The sequence below is a fragment of the Manis javanica genome, chromosome 4 (genome assembly GCF_040802235.1).
Source record: "Manis javanica isolate MJ-LG chromosome 4, MJ_LKY, whole genome shotgun sequence".
NCBI lineage: Eukaryota > Metazoa > Chordata > Mammalia > Pholidota > Manidae > Manis > Manis javanica.
The window spans coordinates 157,323,822-157,340,813 of NC_133159.1; the positions used below are offsets into that span (position 1 = coordinate 157,323,822).

A 16,992-nucleotide genomic window follows, 5' to 3' on the forward strand; every position below is an offset into this window, starting at 1 on the left:
CCCCTACAACTGTATCTCCAGCTTCTCTTTAAATGAATGGCTTCCCAACCCCACCATCTCAGAAAGGTTTAAAAAATATGGATTCCCTGGCTCTGTGGACCAGCCCTGCAGTACTGATGGCTCTATAAGGATCCTGCAGTCATTCTGGGAAGGAGCCTGTTTTTGTAGATGTGAGGCCTGGAGGAAAGGGCTTTTAAGTTAGAAAGGAGTATAAATCCCAGACAAGAGCTATTCCATGCTGCACAGTGGAAACCTTGTGATGTAAGGCAAATATGAGCCTTGGATGATAAAGACCGGATTTCAGAGGCCCCAGCAACAGGAGGAGCTGCAGCTGGGGGCTGAAGCAAAATTCAGCATCAATGTCTATTCTGTGATAAGATGGCTTCATATGTCCTTTGCAGATATTGTAAAACAAGTGACTAAAAAAGATAAATGCATATGTGTGAGTGTGCTTACACTCAGTCTCTTAGTACCCCTAGCTGGTTGAGTGAGCTCTCTTTAGGCTAAAGTCACACATCTATTTCACCACTAGACTTTCGAAGGATAAACGTAAGTTTTGTGTAAGTCTCAGATGGGAATACGCAGCCTGTTACTCAGGATAGATTATGTGAGATTCAGTTTACGAGGGCAAATTGTGTTTCACACATGAGTCACCTTGAATCATCCAATAATTAATTAAAACCATGTCCTGCAGGGGAGAATTTATTACATTCGCATGCTTTTTATGAGCTAGGTGTAGTTTGGAAATGAGAAATGTGAGGACTCTTCACTGATGTGTGCACTTCATTCTGCACTGGCTCACAGAAGGGTAGAGCTGATTCATAGCAGCTGGGCTGGACCCCCTTCAGCTCTGTACCTGGGGCCCAGCCAGTGTTTTTTTGGGTTCCTCCTGGAGATAAATTGGGGCTTCGAGGTGACTGGGAGCTCTGGAAAGAGGGAAGGGGTGTGGCAGTGGAGGGGGGATTCAGAGATGAGACAGTCCTGGCTCCTGGCTCCTTGGCAGTTCCTGGGAAAGAGGAGTGGGCACCCTGGTACTCTTCTCTGTGCTGAGAGGTCATAGCTTCTCTGACGGCACAACCAAGCTCAGGTCTTCTAGTTTGTGGGACATGTTGTACAGGGGTGTCTTCTCCACAGACATGAGGATGTAACACGGTTGTAGGCTAGTTGCTCTTCCCCCAGCAGAAATCTTCACTGTATCATCTGACACCACCAACTCTGAGAGAAACAACTCATTAGCTACATACACGTCAAACCCTTTACAATCTCCACTTCCCTCATCTTTGTCTCCAAGCAGCCCTGTGTGGAAGGTTGGGCAGAGACAACTGCTTTACAGATGAGGAGATTGAGAGTCAGAGAGAGGAGATGACCAGCCCAAGGACACATAGCAGGTACCATGTGCCAGAGCAGGGCAGCATTTCAAGCTCCCCATGTCAATGCTGCCCTAGGCGCAGGAGAGAATATGAGATAGTACAGCTAGTCTGGCTGCTCCACTTGGGAAACAGACTATGTTCTCTGGTTCTCTTGGGAAGCATGGAAGCCTTTGGGGACATCCTCAAGGAAGGAAATTGGACAGTCCTGCCCCAGTGGCAGCAATCTTGCCTCTAGTTTTGGAGCTGTGTATTCAGGCTTTGACATTCGCTGAAACCTGGAAAACCCAAAGATTCATCAGAGGATTCCATTTTTGGCTGCCTGGGAGTAGGAGAGGATGGGAGATCCCCCATTTCAAGAGCAACAAGGGAACCAAGGGGAGTCATGATGTGGGGCAGGGGCTGCATCTTCTTTGTGAGGGAGCAGAGGGAACCATGCAGCCATCCTGTGCACACTGGCTGCAGTGGACAGTGGGGTGGGAGCCTGTAAAAATAAGTTGTTTGGTCCAACATAGAGCAACATAGAGTTTGGTTGGGGGGGTAGGGATGATCAATACCTTTGGGAACTGGGCTGACCCAGGTTTTTTTTTTTTCCCTCTTTCTTTTTCCCCCGCCCTTGTCCCTCCCTTCCCACCCATCCTCTCCAGTCCCTTTCCCTTTGGTAACTATTAGTCCATTCATGGGACCCAGGTTTTTAAAAAACAAATGGCATGAAAAAAAAGAAAGGAGGAAACTGTTGCAGTTTATGAGAAAGTTAAGAGACATATTGACTAAATGTAATTTGTGGACTTTGTTTAGATCATGATTTTGAACAAATTACAGCTGACCCTTGAACAATGAGAGGCTTAGCAGCGCTGACCCCTATGCAGTCAAAAATCTGGGTATAACATTTGGTTTCCCCAAAACTTAACTACTAACAGCCTACTGTTGACCAGAAGCCTTGCCAAAAACATACCATTGATTAACACATTTTGTATGTCATATGCATTATATACCGTCCTCTTATACTAAGCTAAGCTAGAAAAAAGAAAGTGTTTTTACAAGTTGTCACAAATCTCCAAAAACTTTCCAATCTCTTAATTTAAAAAAAATATGTGTATAAGTGGACCTGCACAGTTAAGCCATGTTGTTTAAGGGTCAAATGTAATTGTAAGAAGTCAATTTTGAGACAACCGAGGAAACGAAATGTGGATAGTATTAAGGGATTGTAGTTAATTTTGTTATGTGTGATAATCACCTGGAGGTTCTATTTAAAAAGAAAGAAAAAAAGAAAAAAAAACATCCTAATGTGTTAAAGATTCAAACTGAAGTATTTTGAAATGATGTCTGGGATTTGCTTTAAAATATTCCAGAAAGAAATTGAAATAAAATTGGTCGTGAATTGATAACTGTTGAGGCTGAATGATGGGTCTTATATTCTTCTGTATATATGAAATTTGCCACTAGAAAACAAGTCAATAAAGCCATGGATTCACATCCCAGGAAACCACAAACCACACACCACACACACACACACACACACACACACTTTCACTATCCGTTTCAAGGGGTGAGCCTTTGAGGACCTCCATGGAATCAAGTTCAGAATCTTCAGGCTCACTAAACCATTTTTCCCCAGGGAGAGGACAGAGTGTTTTAGCACCAGATGGCTCCCACAATGTTTTCTTCTCTGCAGTTCTGTGGGTGTGGGCAACAAGGCCATTGGAGGTTAAGGAGTTGGGGTTTCAGCTGATTCACCTATAGATGAAAATTTCCACATAGAGCTCCCAGTCACTCATATGGACTCAGCTCCAAAGTGAAACAGAGTGGCAGGAGTGGGGTGGGTGTGGGTGTGTTAACTTACTTAGTCTGCATCTTGGTAGTTTTAGGGGTCACTGGTCAAAAATGTGTGTCAGAAGGTTCCATTATTTTGGAGACATTTTATTATCCCCAAAGCAATTTGTTTTTTCCCCTTTCGGTTTAATTAACGTCCAAATATCTTAGGTATATTTTTAGTGTCACTTTGTATTTTTTAATGAGATTTATTTCCATTAAAAAAATTGGAAACGACTTGGTATTTGAATAGAGAAAAGAAAGTGAAATAGGAAGAGCCCGGCTTTGGGTGCGGCAAAGCCCGGTGTTGGAGCAGGCACTTATTCAGCAGCCTCTAGAAGTTGGGCAAATTAATCCCCCAATCCTCAGTTTTCTCATCTACAAAACAGGAGTAACAATCGCCCCCCTAACAGGGTCCTGTCGTAAGGACTGAATGAAAGGTACATACAGGGCACTTACGGTCCTCGGCCCTTCGGTTTTGGTGTGTGTGAGGATTTTGAAGTATCCGCCCCAGTTAGCCCGAGGAGCAACGGGACAGGGGTGGAGGGATCTGTGGGCGCGAGGTGCTGGCCAAAGCAGCGTCCAGGGACCGCTGCTTGGAAAACCCGGATTGGGCAGCCGGCAGTGCGTCGCTGAAAAGCAGGTTTTGAACCAGCGGGGAGTTCCGCCTTGAGGTGGAACCTCCGCCTCAGAAGGACCCCTGGAGGGCAGGGTGCGCCTTCTGGCACTGAGGCGGTGTGTGGGTGGGTGAAAGGGAGGTCTGGGAGGCGGCTTTCACGCTCCCCAGCTGCACCGTCTGAGGTTAGAGACCTCATACGCCTGCGGGTCCGCTCTGCCGTCCAAGAGCCGGTGGGTAAACTTCGCTGCGTGCGGTGTCTTCCGTCGCAACACTGAAAAATCTGCCCGTCCAGGTGTTCACACACGCGGAAGGAAGGGAATTAAGGCTCTTGGATAAAAGGGAGAAGTCCTAGGCCGCCCCTCATCTTGATAGAAAGTCCTTGGGTCCCCTTCGTTCCAATGAATTCTATCTGGTGGGAGTAGCCTACCTCACCTAAAATGTATGGATCTCAGGCCAGGAAGGGCCCTGGGCTGCGGGACTGTCCACGGTCCATCTGTGCTTCCTGTGGGCCAAGGTTTGGCCTGCACCCCTGGGACTGTGATTCCTAAGGCTAGTAAAACTGTGCAGATGGGGCAGGCAGGGGACAAATGAAGCAGAGCCCAAGGTTGACTGGTGTGGGGGATTCCAACTCGAGGCCAGATGTGCCCAGTCCTTACCCACATCAGTTCCCAAACACACATGCAGACAGCTGGAGATCTGGGCTGGACCTGTGCCCATAATCCTGGGTTATTGAGAGATTTTAGGGCATGAAGAGATGGGGTCTGCTTCCCATGACTTCCGTAGGCCTCTATGTGGGCTCCTGGAAATGCATTTTATTCTTAGGGAAGGTTTCCAGGCTGACTTTAGGAATAAGAAACTGGGAGTCCTGGCCTTGCCTAACGGAGCTGGAACAAACAGACTAGCAATCCTTTAGCCTGGAAGGGGGTGCCCCTGTGACCAAGCTTTGGCCCCAGAGGATCTGGTTAAACGTGGAACGAACTTGTGGATGATCTACATACTCATGCTCCAGTCTGCCTGACTTTTGGGACTCTCCTGGGGAGACAAGGAGAGGGACACTCAGGACATCCCTGGAAGTTCCAACACTGTCTACCTTCTGTGTTATTCATCCCTTCTTCTGCTCCCACTCCAGCAGCTCAGAGCCACAGAACTGGCTATTGTTTTCCTGAGGTCAATTCATTCCGACTTGGGAAGACAGCATCTTTCCTTCAGCATCTGCCATCCAGCCACTTGAGCACATAGCTGGCTAGAACTGATGATCGCTAATGATCTTTCCAACCCACATACCAACTGACCAGTTTGGGTAACAAGGAATCGGATCTTCCTATTCTTCAAAAGCAGAAAAGAGAAAGGGGAGCCCCGCATATCCTCCAATCAGAGATAGCCCTAATTAAGGATTTCATAGAAGGAAGTTTTTCTGTCCTTTTAAACTTCTAGATCCTTAGTCCCTGGTGTTAGTTTCTATGCAGTAGCCTCCAAGATCAGAATCTCCTCCCAAGCCCTACCCCAGCCATAAAAGCAACTTGGGATGGGGGTGGGGCAAGGAGAGCAAAGATCTTCATTTCTCTGAGGAAGATTTCTGGCATCCGGGGCCAATAGCAGCTATAATCCCCTCCAATCATGGACAAAGCTGTAAAGTCTATGGAGATTCATATTGTTAAAAAAAAGTTTGGCAGGCAATTTTCCAATTTAAATTGAAAGACACTTCATTACTCTATCATAACTCTTAGAAAACCTCTGAGGAGCCTGGAGAAGTACTAGTTTAAGCCCAAGCAGTCCAGAGCCAAGACCTATTATAAGCCTCAGCTCTGTTCCAATCCCAAATCTCACTTTGACAAAGGGGTTCCATGGTCCAATATCAGCTCTGCACATTCAGAGTCATTGTAGACAGGCTATAGACAGTCAGTCAGAGTCTCCAGCCTCACAGGCTGTTGGGGTCTGTGGTAAATAGCTGGCCAGGGCCTGCCTAAGTGAGAAATGAGGGGCCTGGCTAAGATAGACTGTCCTCCGAAGTACATCTGAGGCAGGGGCTTCAGGAAGGCAGATTGTGTGTGTCTGTGTGTGTGTGTGTGAACAGCCAAAACAACTCTTAGAGTTATTTTCAAGCCTCTATTGAATCTTAAGGAGGTAGTTGTTTGTGGCAACTTTCCCTCCCATCTTAGTATGCACCTTCAAAGACAGGAACTACGAGCAGCATGAACAGGACAAGTTTGGAAGTCATGGAATATGGGACATTTTTCTTTGCTTCATCGTGTGTGTGTATGAAATGCTTGCCTTTCTCTCTCCCAACTTTGTTTCTTCGAACAGATAACTTAGTGGACAGAGAAGGAAAAAGCATTTGCTATGGGGTTGAGGAAGAGACAGAGAGAGAGAGATGTGGGCCACAGGATGGTGAAGTTCTAGGCCACTGGAAGGGTCTCAGGCCTCTCAGCAAGAGAAATGGAGTCAGAGCAAGAAATCAAATATCTCAAACTGTACTCTCCTCTAAGCCTCAAACCTACAGCTCCATTTCAAACCAAATAGTTGGGTTTAGGACTCTAGGGGCCAGAGCCTTGGTACAGATATTCCTCTTGATTTCAAGAGTGAAAACTCAGTCTTTGTCTCTAGCAGGGTCTATAGAGCAGCAGCCCTGAGAGTAACCAGCATTTATCCTGATAATTATCACCTACATCCACATTCCTAGAGGGAAAAAACAAGGTGGAGATGGGGGAGGGAGAGTTTGTGACTCAGATTGCTTTCTTGAACTTGGAGGTAGGTTTTTTGAAATATTCCCTATTCCCAAGTCCCACCCAGGATCCCAGAGGTTGGACCAAAGGAAGCTAGCTGCTGCAGACACCAGCAGACACCAAAGACATTGGTTGCATGTCCCCATTTGGCATCCCACCCCTGTTTCTCTACCTCCAAGTGTGTGTATGGTAGGGAAGGCTAGGAGGGCTCCTCAGGGAATTATAGTGTGGAGGTGGAGGATCTCCTGCACTGATTTGGTTCAATTTAATGAGCTGCTATGGAGTTTACACCCTGGGGCTGCTTGTCCCAACTGAGTCAGCCCGTGACAGTTGCCCCACAGAGACCAGGTCACAGGGCTGGGCTCCCTCAAGGACCTAATAACTGTGCCCCACCCTGGCTCCACGTGGAATGATTAGTGGGCAAGCCTAGTGGCCTCCTTCTGGCTCCCTCCACTGTTTCCTCCACACTAACACCCTTGATCTCCAGTAATGCTCCCTTCTCTGCTCCTGCCTGTTTGCAGGCCATTCTGTGCCCAGAGTGAACTCACATATATACTTAAGGAGCAACTGGTTGGTCTGGCCCTTCCCGCCTTACACAGGGCAGATAGGAATACAGAGGTGCAGAGAGGGAAAATAACCATGAAACACTGTAGCCTTAACAAAACCTAGCATAAGACTTGTGTTCTGTAGTCTCAGCCCCAAATTCCTAATGATTTAGGCCAGATCCAGGAAGGGCTTCTCTGGGTTGGGTGCAGGGGGTGGATAACTGAGATCAGCCTCCCCAGCAAAGCCCAGGGTGGGAAGAGAGGGTTGGCGACTCTGGCGACAGCGGGCCTTTCAACTCAGCACACTGCACAAATGGTAAGCAAGGAGCAGGCAGTTTGCTCTGACCCAGAGCTGCAGAGCCAGAGGACTGGAGGCCTTTAGTCTCTGTTCAGCAACCCTGTTTTGGCCCCCTTTGGCCCCCCTTCATCACTCCCTCCCTCTCTCCACTCCGGAACCCACTCACAGTACCTGGGCTTGGCTAAGTGCTCTCCCATTTCCAGAAGCCATCAGAGCAGGCAGCAGCGGCTGTGTGGTCGGAGCTATCCTCTCCCACTAGCAGATCATCTTTCGATTGCACCTCAGATCCACTTGTCCCATAGTGGAAGCCACAACTGTCTAATTTCATAGCTGTGTCCCTTGGCCCCCATCTCTGAAGCAGCTGGGTTTGTCCTGAGAATGTCTTAATCCAGAGGATGTCCCAGGATTGCCCGGGTGAGAGGGACAGAGAGGGCAGCCTCCTGACAAGCTGTGCCTCCCAATCTCTGGTTCCTGTAGCTCCTGGACCCCGCCATCAGTTTGTCCCAAAGATTTTTCTCAAAGGCCAGGAGAGGCCCTCCTGACTTCATCTCACGGAGAAGGGCTGGGTTGCCTCATCCCCAGCCAGGCCGGGCCATCCTAGTTGCTGGCAGGGCTCCGGGCCAGCGACACTGCTCCAGGCTGCCCTACAGGCTTCTCCGGCGAAGGGAGAGCTACAGCCCCGCAGGCCCTTTCCAGACTTCGGAGAAGAACAATGGAAAAATGAGAGGGCCGGAAAGGCAAAACGTGGATGAGGGTTGGGAGAACAAGAGTAGAGAAAAGCAAAAATGAGGTAAGAGAGAAACAGCAAAACAGATGAGAGGGAAAGACAGAAAAGGAGGAAGGAAAAAAGAGAAAACGAAAGGAAGAAAATGAGAGGATGAAGCAAACAAGAAAAAAATTGTGTAAGTGACAGGGAGAAAGTAACTGAAGGAAAAATAGTGGTTGGGGCAGGGGGCAGAAAGTATGCAATAAAGACAAAAACAAGAAATGAGAACAAACGCACAAAAAGCAAGATAACTAAAATTGAAGGAAAGAAAGGCAGAAAGAGAAATATAAATATATATTTAAAAAGAAAGATACCAAGAGACTAAAGACAGATAAGAGACAATGCAGACGGCAAGAAAGAAGAGATGAAAGAAAGGAAGAAAAGAGCGCACCCCCCAATTAGGCCATTTTCATAAAGGAAGCGACTCCAAGCCGTTTAGCCAGGCCGGCGCAGTCTGGCTGGGCGGCGGAGCCCAGACGTTTCCAGAAAGGGAAGCGTCGCCCCTGCAAATAAATTCTCATTATTCATCACCGACGACCTGGGGGCCCGCAGTCGTCGCCACCACCTACATTGTTCCAGCTGGGAGAACGAAGGCAGTGGGCACTCACCTTGCTTTACAAAAATGATATATAATTTCATAAATGGCCCAAGTGGGGCGGGTGGGTGCCTCTCGCCCCCTCCCCCGCGTCACGGGTCCGAGCCCGGGCGGGGGCGGGAGCTGACAAGGAGGTTCCAAGTTCCCGGGGCCGGAACTCCCGGGGGCGCGGCGGCCGCGCTCAAAGGCCAGGCTGTAAAGGTCACAGGCGGTCTGTGGGGCCGTGCTGAATGGGCTCCCGGAGGTAAACAGACTCTTAACTTTCAACTTGGCCTTGACCTTCCTGGAGGTGTCTGGCCGGTATGTAAAGGAGCAGCTGAGGCTTTCAGCACTTTTGGCTAGGTCAGTAAAGGGAGCTCAGGAGTCCTGGAGGCGGACACAAAGGAATCTGTGGGGCTGGGGGGAAGGGCTGTCTCAGCCCCTTGGGCTGGGAGGTACGATGCCTGGGTTGTCCCGGAGACTTCAGCCCTGAACTCACGTGGAGCGCCACGGAGGATTTAGAGGATCTGAGGCCTCAGTTTCCCTATCTGGGAACCTCCAGCTCACTCTGGGATTGAGAGAAGCAAATGAGAATTGACCAGTTCTCTTTAGGACCACTGTCCTTTTCTTTTCAAATAAAAACAGATGGCTTGTAGTTCATTAGACACAGTTACACATATGAAAAGAAAAATAGAAGTCATATTTATTCAGTTTATAAAAACTTTCATGTGCCAAAAATCTCATTTCATCTTCACAGCGTTCCTGTGGGGTAGGAATTACTGTCCCCATAAGGAGACAGCTAATTTTTACAGATAAGGAGACTTAATCCTATCTTCCCTGACTCCAGTTGAGGTCTGTGATAGGTCACAGACAGATGCACATACATAAATATGCATGTACAGGAAATGGGAACACAAGCTCATATATTAATTATTATGATATCCAGAACTATTCCCTGGGATCTAGAAGATGCTGAATAAATTGTAGAAACAAAAAACCCATAATGTTTATTTGTATTGAAATGTACCTACATAGGGGTCTCCCGCATAGCTGGAGAACTTCACCAGTACAAAGTTTGAGTTGGTCATCTCTGTGCTGCACGATGCAGTTACGTGCACTTTAGCTGCTTATTTTCATGGGCATGGATAACACTACATATCCAAAAACACAGTGGCAGGCAATATTGCTATGAATCTTTACATATTTAAAAATTAGAAATAAAACTGATGTACAGTAAGGTGCAGAAACAGTGGGTGTACAGCTTGAATTTTCACAAAGTGATCACACCCAGGAAACTAGAATACAGATCGCCCTTGAGAACACTTCCAGCACCCAAGAAGGCTTCCTTATGTTGCCTCCCAATCAGGAGTCCGTCTTTCCAAGGTACTTCCTTCTGATGGCTATTACCATAGATTAATTTTTCCTTTTCTTAAACTGCATAGAAATAGAATCCTACAAATTTATTCTTTTGTGTCTGGCTTCTTTCACTGGCATATCTGTGTGATTCATCCATGTGTAGCAGTTTTTTTATTGCCATGGAATACTCCATTCTTTAACTGTATCATGATTTATTTACCTAGTCTCCTATTTATGGACATTTGGATTGTTTCTATTCTATTTTTGAGCTCTAACGAATAAAATGCTTTGCATATTCTAGTACATGCCTTTTGATGGACATAAACATTCATTTCTGTTGGGTATATGCCTAGGAATGGAATTACTGGGTCATAGGATATGATTTAAATTATTTTTAAGTGTAGGAATCCATTCATGCCTGTACTGTCAATTATCAAGTAAAAACCAGAGAAAAATTCTTAATCTTCAGTTAAAAAATACTGGTCTTTCTGTCTTTCATAATTAGACAAACAAATGGTTATAATAAGAAACTGGAAAGCATCGAAATGACATCTTCCTTTTCTCTCAGGTTGTTTTCAAATACAATAAAACCTAGTGAGGATTTCATGCTTGATGTCTTCCATTATTAGCAATGTTCATGGACAGTGATCTATAATCTCCACTACAGCCCTACTGCTTGGGGCAACTCCAGTTTGCACGGGGCCTTTCCCGAAAGATGGCTCAAGTTCAGATTCAGGTGAGTGAGCGTGGCTGGGTCCACCTAGAGCTCAGGGTGGTCTGTTCTATAAAACTGCCATGACCCTGGCATAGAATGGAAAAATTCCTGTCCTTGCAGGGTGGGGGGTGGTTTTAGAAAAAGTGGACTTAGAAGGATTTGATTAGGGAGTAGCGAAGGGAAAAGGAAACCTCTGAAGACAGATTTGTGAAACAATCATCTGAGCCTCCCAATTTGCACTGCACTATAGGCCCCAACAGAGGGGCTGCAAGCAACTCCTCCGGAGCTCTGGGCTTCCTCTCCCATTCCCTTTTCCTTCTAAGGATATTTAAAGCCTGGAAGAAGCAGATAGGGTTCCTGGGCTTTGTGGACACTTAGCTTGGGTGGGAGTGGACCAGTGCCAGGGTGTTTCCTGGGCCTCTTGGAAGAGAGGACGATGGCAGGGCAGAGTCTGGGCATCTTCACACAGGCCAGGGTTGGGCATTCCTGGGATCTAGAACCCCTGCAACTAGTTCACGTTCAGTTAGCCAGGCCTGCCTTCCCCCAAATTCCTTAGATCCCAGAAAGGGGGGAGAAAGCCTCTCTGTTCTGACTGGAATTTCAGGATTTTATAAGATTTTAAAAGATCCTCTTCCAACCCCTCCTTTAAATTCCCTCTTTCCCTCTTTGTGCTGCCCTCCCTGGGTCTCCTCTCCCTTTCTCTGTCTCTGAATATACAGGTTCTGTGTGTGTGTGTTTCCCTGTCTCTTTCCCCACCCCTAACCAGAAATCCAGACCCCCTTTCATAGGCCACTTCTAGAAACTCCACTTCCCCTTCAGGAACTTTGTGAGTTCCAGGCTCTTCCTTTGGAGCTTGTGGTCCCCTCCCTCTCTCTCTGCTCCACCCCAAACCGGGAGCAACTTCTAGACTGTAGCTGGGGTCCCGTGGGAAGAAGCGTTCCAGGCACTCCCCTGGGCCCCAGAGCAGCTTATTAGGGTGCATCCAGGATGTGAGAGACACCTGGAGTGAACTGGGATGCTAGTATCCAGGATCCAAAGCAAGGGGCTCCCAGAAATACTTTTAAATCTCCATTTCCCAGCCTCCTCTGACTCAGACGCATTCCCAGGTTCCCTTTTCAGGCCCCGAGCGGCCTCCTGGCCCCACCCCCCGACTCCCCTTCCCCCACGAGATGGACACTTTATAGGGAGAGCTTTTTTATTCTCTCGTTAAACCTGCCAAAGCAGAGGAGACAGAGAGCCAGGGAGGGAGAGGAGGCGAAGGAGGTGGGGCAGGCTCCTTGTCCCTTCTCCCTCCGCCTCCCACTTCTCCCCTCCCCTGGACTCGGAGCTGGGTAAGCTCCAAATTGGAAAGCAGCGAAAGAACACTTCCTCTCTTTTCTCTCTTGTTTTCAAATGCAATAAAAGAGAGAGAGAGAGACGGAGGGTGAGTGAGAGGAAGACGGAGGGTGAGTGAGTGAGAGAGAGGAGATACAGACACAGAGGGAGGAAGGGAGGAAGAGAGGGAGAGAGAGAGAGAGACTGGGGCGCGGGTAAAGTATTTTCGCAATTTCTGCCATGAAGATTTTATGAGCTTCTCTCCCCAGGCCGCAGCCAATCAGCGCGCGTGCCCGGGCACCTGCGTCTCTTGCGTCAGGACGGCCAGGCCGAGCGGGTGCAGGCGCCGTGCGAGCTGGAAGCGATTTAAAACGCTTTGGATTCCCGGGGCCTGGGTGGGGAGAGCGAGCAGGGTGCCCCCTGAATCCTCCACCACCAGCACCCCATGAGCCGACCCTCGTCCCCATGGAGCCCGGCAATTATGCCACCTTGGACGGGGCCAAGGATATCGAAGGCTTGCTGGGAGCTGGAGGGAGTCGGAATCTAGTCGCCCACTCCCCACTGGCCAGCCACCCAGCGGCCGCGCCTACGCTGATGCCCGCTGTCAACTACGCCCCCCTGGATCTGCCAGGCTCTGCAGAACCGCCAAAGCAGTGCCACCCATGCTCCGGGGTGCCCCAGGGAGCGTCCGCAGCTCCGGTGCCTTACGGCTACTTTGGAGGCGGGTACTACTCCTGCCGAGTGTCCCGGAGCTCGCTGAAACCCTGTGCCCAGGCGGCCACCCTAGCCGCCTACCCCGCCGAGGCTCCCTCTGCCGGGGAGGAGTACCCCAGCCGCCCCACCGAATTTGCCTTCTATCCCGGGTACCCGGGACCCTATCAGCCTATGGCCAGTTACCTGGATGTGTCAGTGGTGCAGACTCTGGGAGCCACCGGTGAGCCTCGCCATGACACTCTGCTGCCTGTGGACAGTTACCAGCCCTGGGCCCTCACCGGTGGCTGGAACAGCCAGATGTGTTGCCAGGGAGAACAGAACCCACCAGGTCCCTTCTGGAAGGCTGCATTTGCAGGTAACCTGCCCCCACTTCTCTGAGTCCCCTTGGCGCCGAGAGCGTGGGGTTGTAGGCCCTGCTGGCATTTGACTGGGAGGAAATGGAAAGAGACTTGGGCTGGTGAGGAAGAGCTTGGTGCTCCTCCGTTGGCTATTAGGATTCTGAAGGAGGATCCAAGCAGTTGGAGAGCCTGGGTGGAGGCCCCAGAAGGCCAGAGGGGCCTGAGTTATATGCTATCTGCTTAGGAGGCCTTAAGACCTGCTTTTCAATATGTTTGAGTGTTTGGCTCTTTGTTTTTGGATGGGGAGCAGGGTGTTTCTCCCCAGCAGATCCCAGTTTAATTTTACAAAAAGGCTAAGTAACTCAATTCCATCAGTATAGGTGTGAGGTGGGCCGAAACAGAGATTGGATGTTCTGTAAAGAATACAACCCCTCACTTTGTCTTGGATGAAAATTTCACTTTCCAAAGGAAAATTTAGATTTCCTGCAACCATGTAGGGGTGAGTGTGTGTGTGTGGTGAGGGCAGGGGGCCAGGGAGTGGGGCAGAAACTTGTCCCCTTCTGTACAGAATTTGTCTATAGAATATATGAGTGGCCAAGAGTCTGAAAATGCATGTGAGTGTAGACCTATGTGACCGTGAGCAAAGGTATGGCCATGTGTGGAGGGTGAGTTTGCAGACTTGCAGGTGTGAGGGCACTGATGGGTTGAGGGTGGCCTGTAGGAGCCTGGGCTTTTCAAGGTTGAGGAGAAATCAGAGAACCATCTAAAAGTTGAGGGTCCCTGTGTGCAGTGGGGGAGTGGGAGCACACGTGCACCAGCAGGGTGTCCTGAGTGTCCCTGTAGGATAACTGCTTGTGGGGCCTGGGTCTGTACCTGGGCTCAAAGGCAGGGCTCTGAAGGTTTTTTTCTCTACTTCCCTCTCCCACCGCACAGATTCAAGCACGCAGCACCCTCCAGACAGCTGCGCCTTCCGCCGAGGCCGCAAGAAGCGCATTCCCTACAGCAAGGGACAGTTGCGCGAGCTGGAGCGTGAATATTCGGCTAACAAGTTCATCACCAAGGACAAGAGGCGCAAGATCTCTGCAGCCACCAGTCTCTCAGAGCGCCAGATCACCATCTGGTTTCAGAACCGCCGAGTCAAGGAGAAGAAGGTGCTTGCCAAGGTCAAGACCAGCGTTACTCCGTGAGGGAGCTCCCTGGCTGGGGAGGGTGGGGAGAAGAGGGGGTGTACTGGGGAAACCAAGAGCCTGACAAGGCCAGGCTGGGAGCCAGAACTCTGCTGAGGGGCCCCCGCCCCAGGTGACATTCTCTCCAGGCCATAGCTCCTGGGCTGTTCCTCAGGGAGGCCTGGGTACCCACTATGTCCCAGAGAGCTAGTGAGGCCCTGAGTTACAGCCCAGTTCACCAGAGTAACACCATCCAAAGGACCTGTCCCAGTCATAATTCTTCATCCTGGCCATGGCCACAATCACCATAACCAGTACTAGTAGCCATGATGATTAGTCTCGTATTTTCTATCTAGATTCTGTAGAGCACTTTAGAAACCATTTCCATGCATTGAGCTGATCATGAATAAACCTGGAAGGAGACCGGTAGCAGGGCAGCTTCCTCTGCACCACTTTCATGCACCGCTTTCCATCCCCCATTCCAGGGACTGCCGGAGAGGAGCAAGGCAGTACTGGGCCCACTTTGCCTACTTAGCATTTTTCTAAGATGGCAGGGGGCATGAGGAGAATGCTGGATGGTGACCCTTCCTCTCTTCCTGCCCACCTCCTAGCTTGTACCCGCTGGCCCTGGAAGTCTCCACTCCCCAACTCTTAGATTTTGTTCTTGTGTGAAAATGAAGTCCAGCGCTGCCCTCCCAGGTCTGTCCTTCCTTCCAAAGAAATGGAGTTTGAGAAAGTGCATGGATAAGTCACCATTTCTCACTTCCTCCTCAAAACTTTCCAGGAGTTCTCTTAAGTTTTCTTGGTGGTTCTGTTCTAAGCAGGACATGGATCATTGGGCATTTGGGAGCTGCATAAAATAGGTAGTTTAGGCGTTGTAGACGCGGCCCCTCCCAGACACAAATGGTTACAGAACGAGTGTAGTTTCCTATCCTACGAGCAGGCGCTGTCTCAGACATGCTGGTATTGTGGGGCAGGAGAGAAAATGGCCCCCTCACCACCCGTGTATCCTCTACTTGCCTCCTCTTGACACCCAGAAGAACAGTTGGGTCTCAGGCCTGGGAGATGGTGGCAGGCCCTTTTCCGGATGAAAGAACAGCGTGTGGCGGAAGCCCAAAGACCCAGACTCAGGGTGGGAAACCCCAGACGTCCTAGACGATCATAGCTACAGATTTCGTTTCCTTTTCATTTTGCGCTGGTTCATTCCACCTATCCTGAATTCTTGGGCCGGAGGACAGGTTAGCACCAACTCTGATCTCCCCGTCCACGTAGACCGAGATCCATAGCGCGGAACTGCAGAAACCTGGACAGACTGACTGCAGGCAGTGCCGCAGAGCCAGAGACCCTCACACAGAGTCTTCACCTCCGTGCTGGTTCCCTGAGGTCCTGTACCTGGGCCCAGTGCGCGGTGGGATTCGCCACCTCGGTGGCGCCAAAGAGCCAGCGGATTTGGGCTGGGTCTTCCTGCAGCCTGGGCTCGGGGATCTCTCCAAACACGTTCCCTGCTATCCAGCGCACAGGCTACGAGTGGAGAGGACCCGCCGACCCGTGTTCTGAGATGCCACCCGGAGGGCGTCGAGCAGCCGGTGGAGGACCACAGTCTCGACGGCAGCTTGGAGCTGACTCGGGCTCGTTGTTCTCCAGGAAACCCTGTGTACAGCTGGCGGTCAGGTGGAATCCTGGTCCTGGCTCCTGTCCTGGGAGTGAGTTGGGAAGTGACTCAGATGCTTCTAAATCTATGTACCAAAGAGGAGCCCAGGGCTGGGGGTGGCCACCCTCCCACCTTGGGTCTCCTTGGAGTTGTGTGCTTGGTGGTAGTGGTGGGGGCAAGGTCGTGATTTAAGAAAACCTACCAAGCCCCGTGGTCCAGTTTAAGCTCCTCGGTGGTGCGCCCCGCTAAGAGGTTACTTTCTGCCTTCCACGCTCTCCCTCAAGCGAAGTCCCACGCGACTAGCTTTTGATCCCCCAGCTTTTCCGTGGTAGTGAGAGCAACCTCCTCCCTCGCCGCTTCAGAAATGACGGGACTTCAGCGCGGATCGGCATGTGGGTAGGTAGTGGAGCAAATGAGGGGGAGCACCACGGTGGGGGGACCCCATCTGAGGAGAGGAAAGGCCACAAGAAGGGCTGCCGCTTGAACTAACCGAGGTGGCCTAAAGGCCTGAAGGAGTCACGGACCTCGAGACTCTGGACTCCCAGGGCTCTAACTCCTCTACGCGGCGATCAGGGACTTAAAGTTTCGGGACTCTTTGATTATGCGCTCGTAATAACGTCAGAAAAAAGATTCGGGATTTTAGAGATTTGTTTCTCTACCAATGTGTTTCGACTATTAAAAAGACGAGGGCGCCCCCTTCCGGTAGAAGCTCGCCATTTCAGGAAAGCCTGCTGGGCGGCTCGGCTTTCTCCCCCAAACCGAGCGTCTGCTTCCCGTCGCCCGGAGCCTTGGGCCTCCGGGGTTGGGGAGTTCGGGGCTGCGTGCGAGCGCGCCAGGATCCGGAGTCGCCTGGAATTGGGCCAAGGTATCGGCAGATGAATCGGGCCAGCCGCCGAGAGACCCAGGAAGACGGCAAGGCGCGCAGCACCAGCTCCATCGAATAGAAGAACAGGGCGGTCAGGGCTCCTCAAGCAAGGCCGCGGCGCCATCTGCCCTCCGTTCAGGTCTTCGTTCCACTGGAGTATTATATTTAT

At 50.2% G+C, this 16,992-nt stretch overlaps 1 protein-coding gene and 1 long non-coding RNA gene across 2 annotated transcripts; one reads left to right on the forward strand and one right to left on the reverse strand.

Annotated features, from left to right (window-relative positions):
* Positions 1-686: 686 nt before the first annotated feature.
* LOC118968507 (uncharacterized) lies at positions 687-8,778 on the reverse strand. The gene is made up of 2 exons (XR_005056240.2): positions 7,536-8,778; positions 687-1,215 (listed from the first exon to the last, which is right to left on the reverse strand). It is a non-coding gene; the product is annotated as an uncharacterized lncRNA (long non-coding RNA).
* Positions 8,779-12,474: 3,696 nt separating this feature from the next.
* Positions 12,475-16,558, forward strand: HOXB13 (homeobox B13). Its single transcript, XM_017650428.3, has 2 exons — positions 12,475-13,158; positions 14,075-16,558. Exons 1-2 carry the CDS (start codon positions 12,555-12,557, stop codon positions 14,326-14,328), a joined length of 858 nt encoding a protein of 285 aa, XP_017505917.2. The 5' UTR covers positions 12,475-12,554; the 3' UTR covers positions 14,329-16,558.
* Positions 16,559-16,992: the final 434 nt, after the last annotated feature.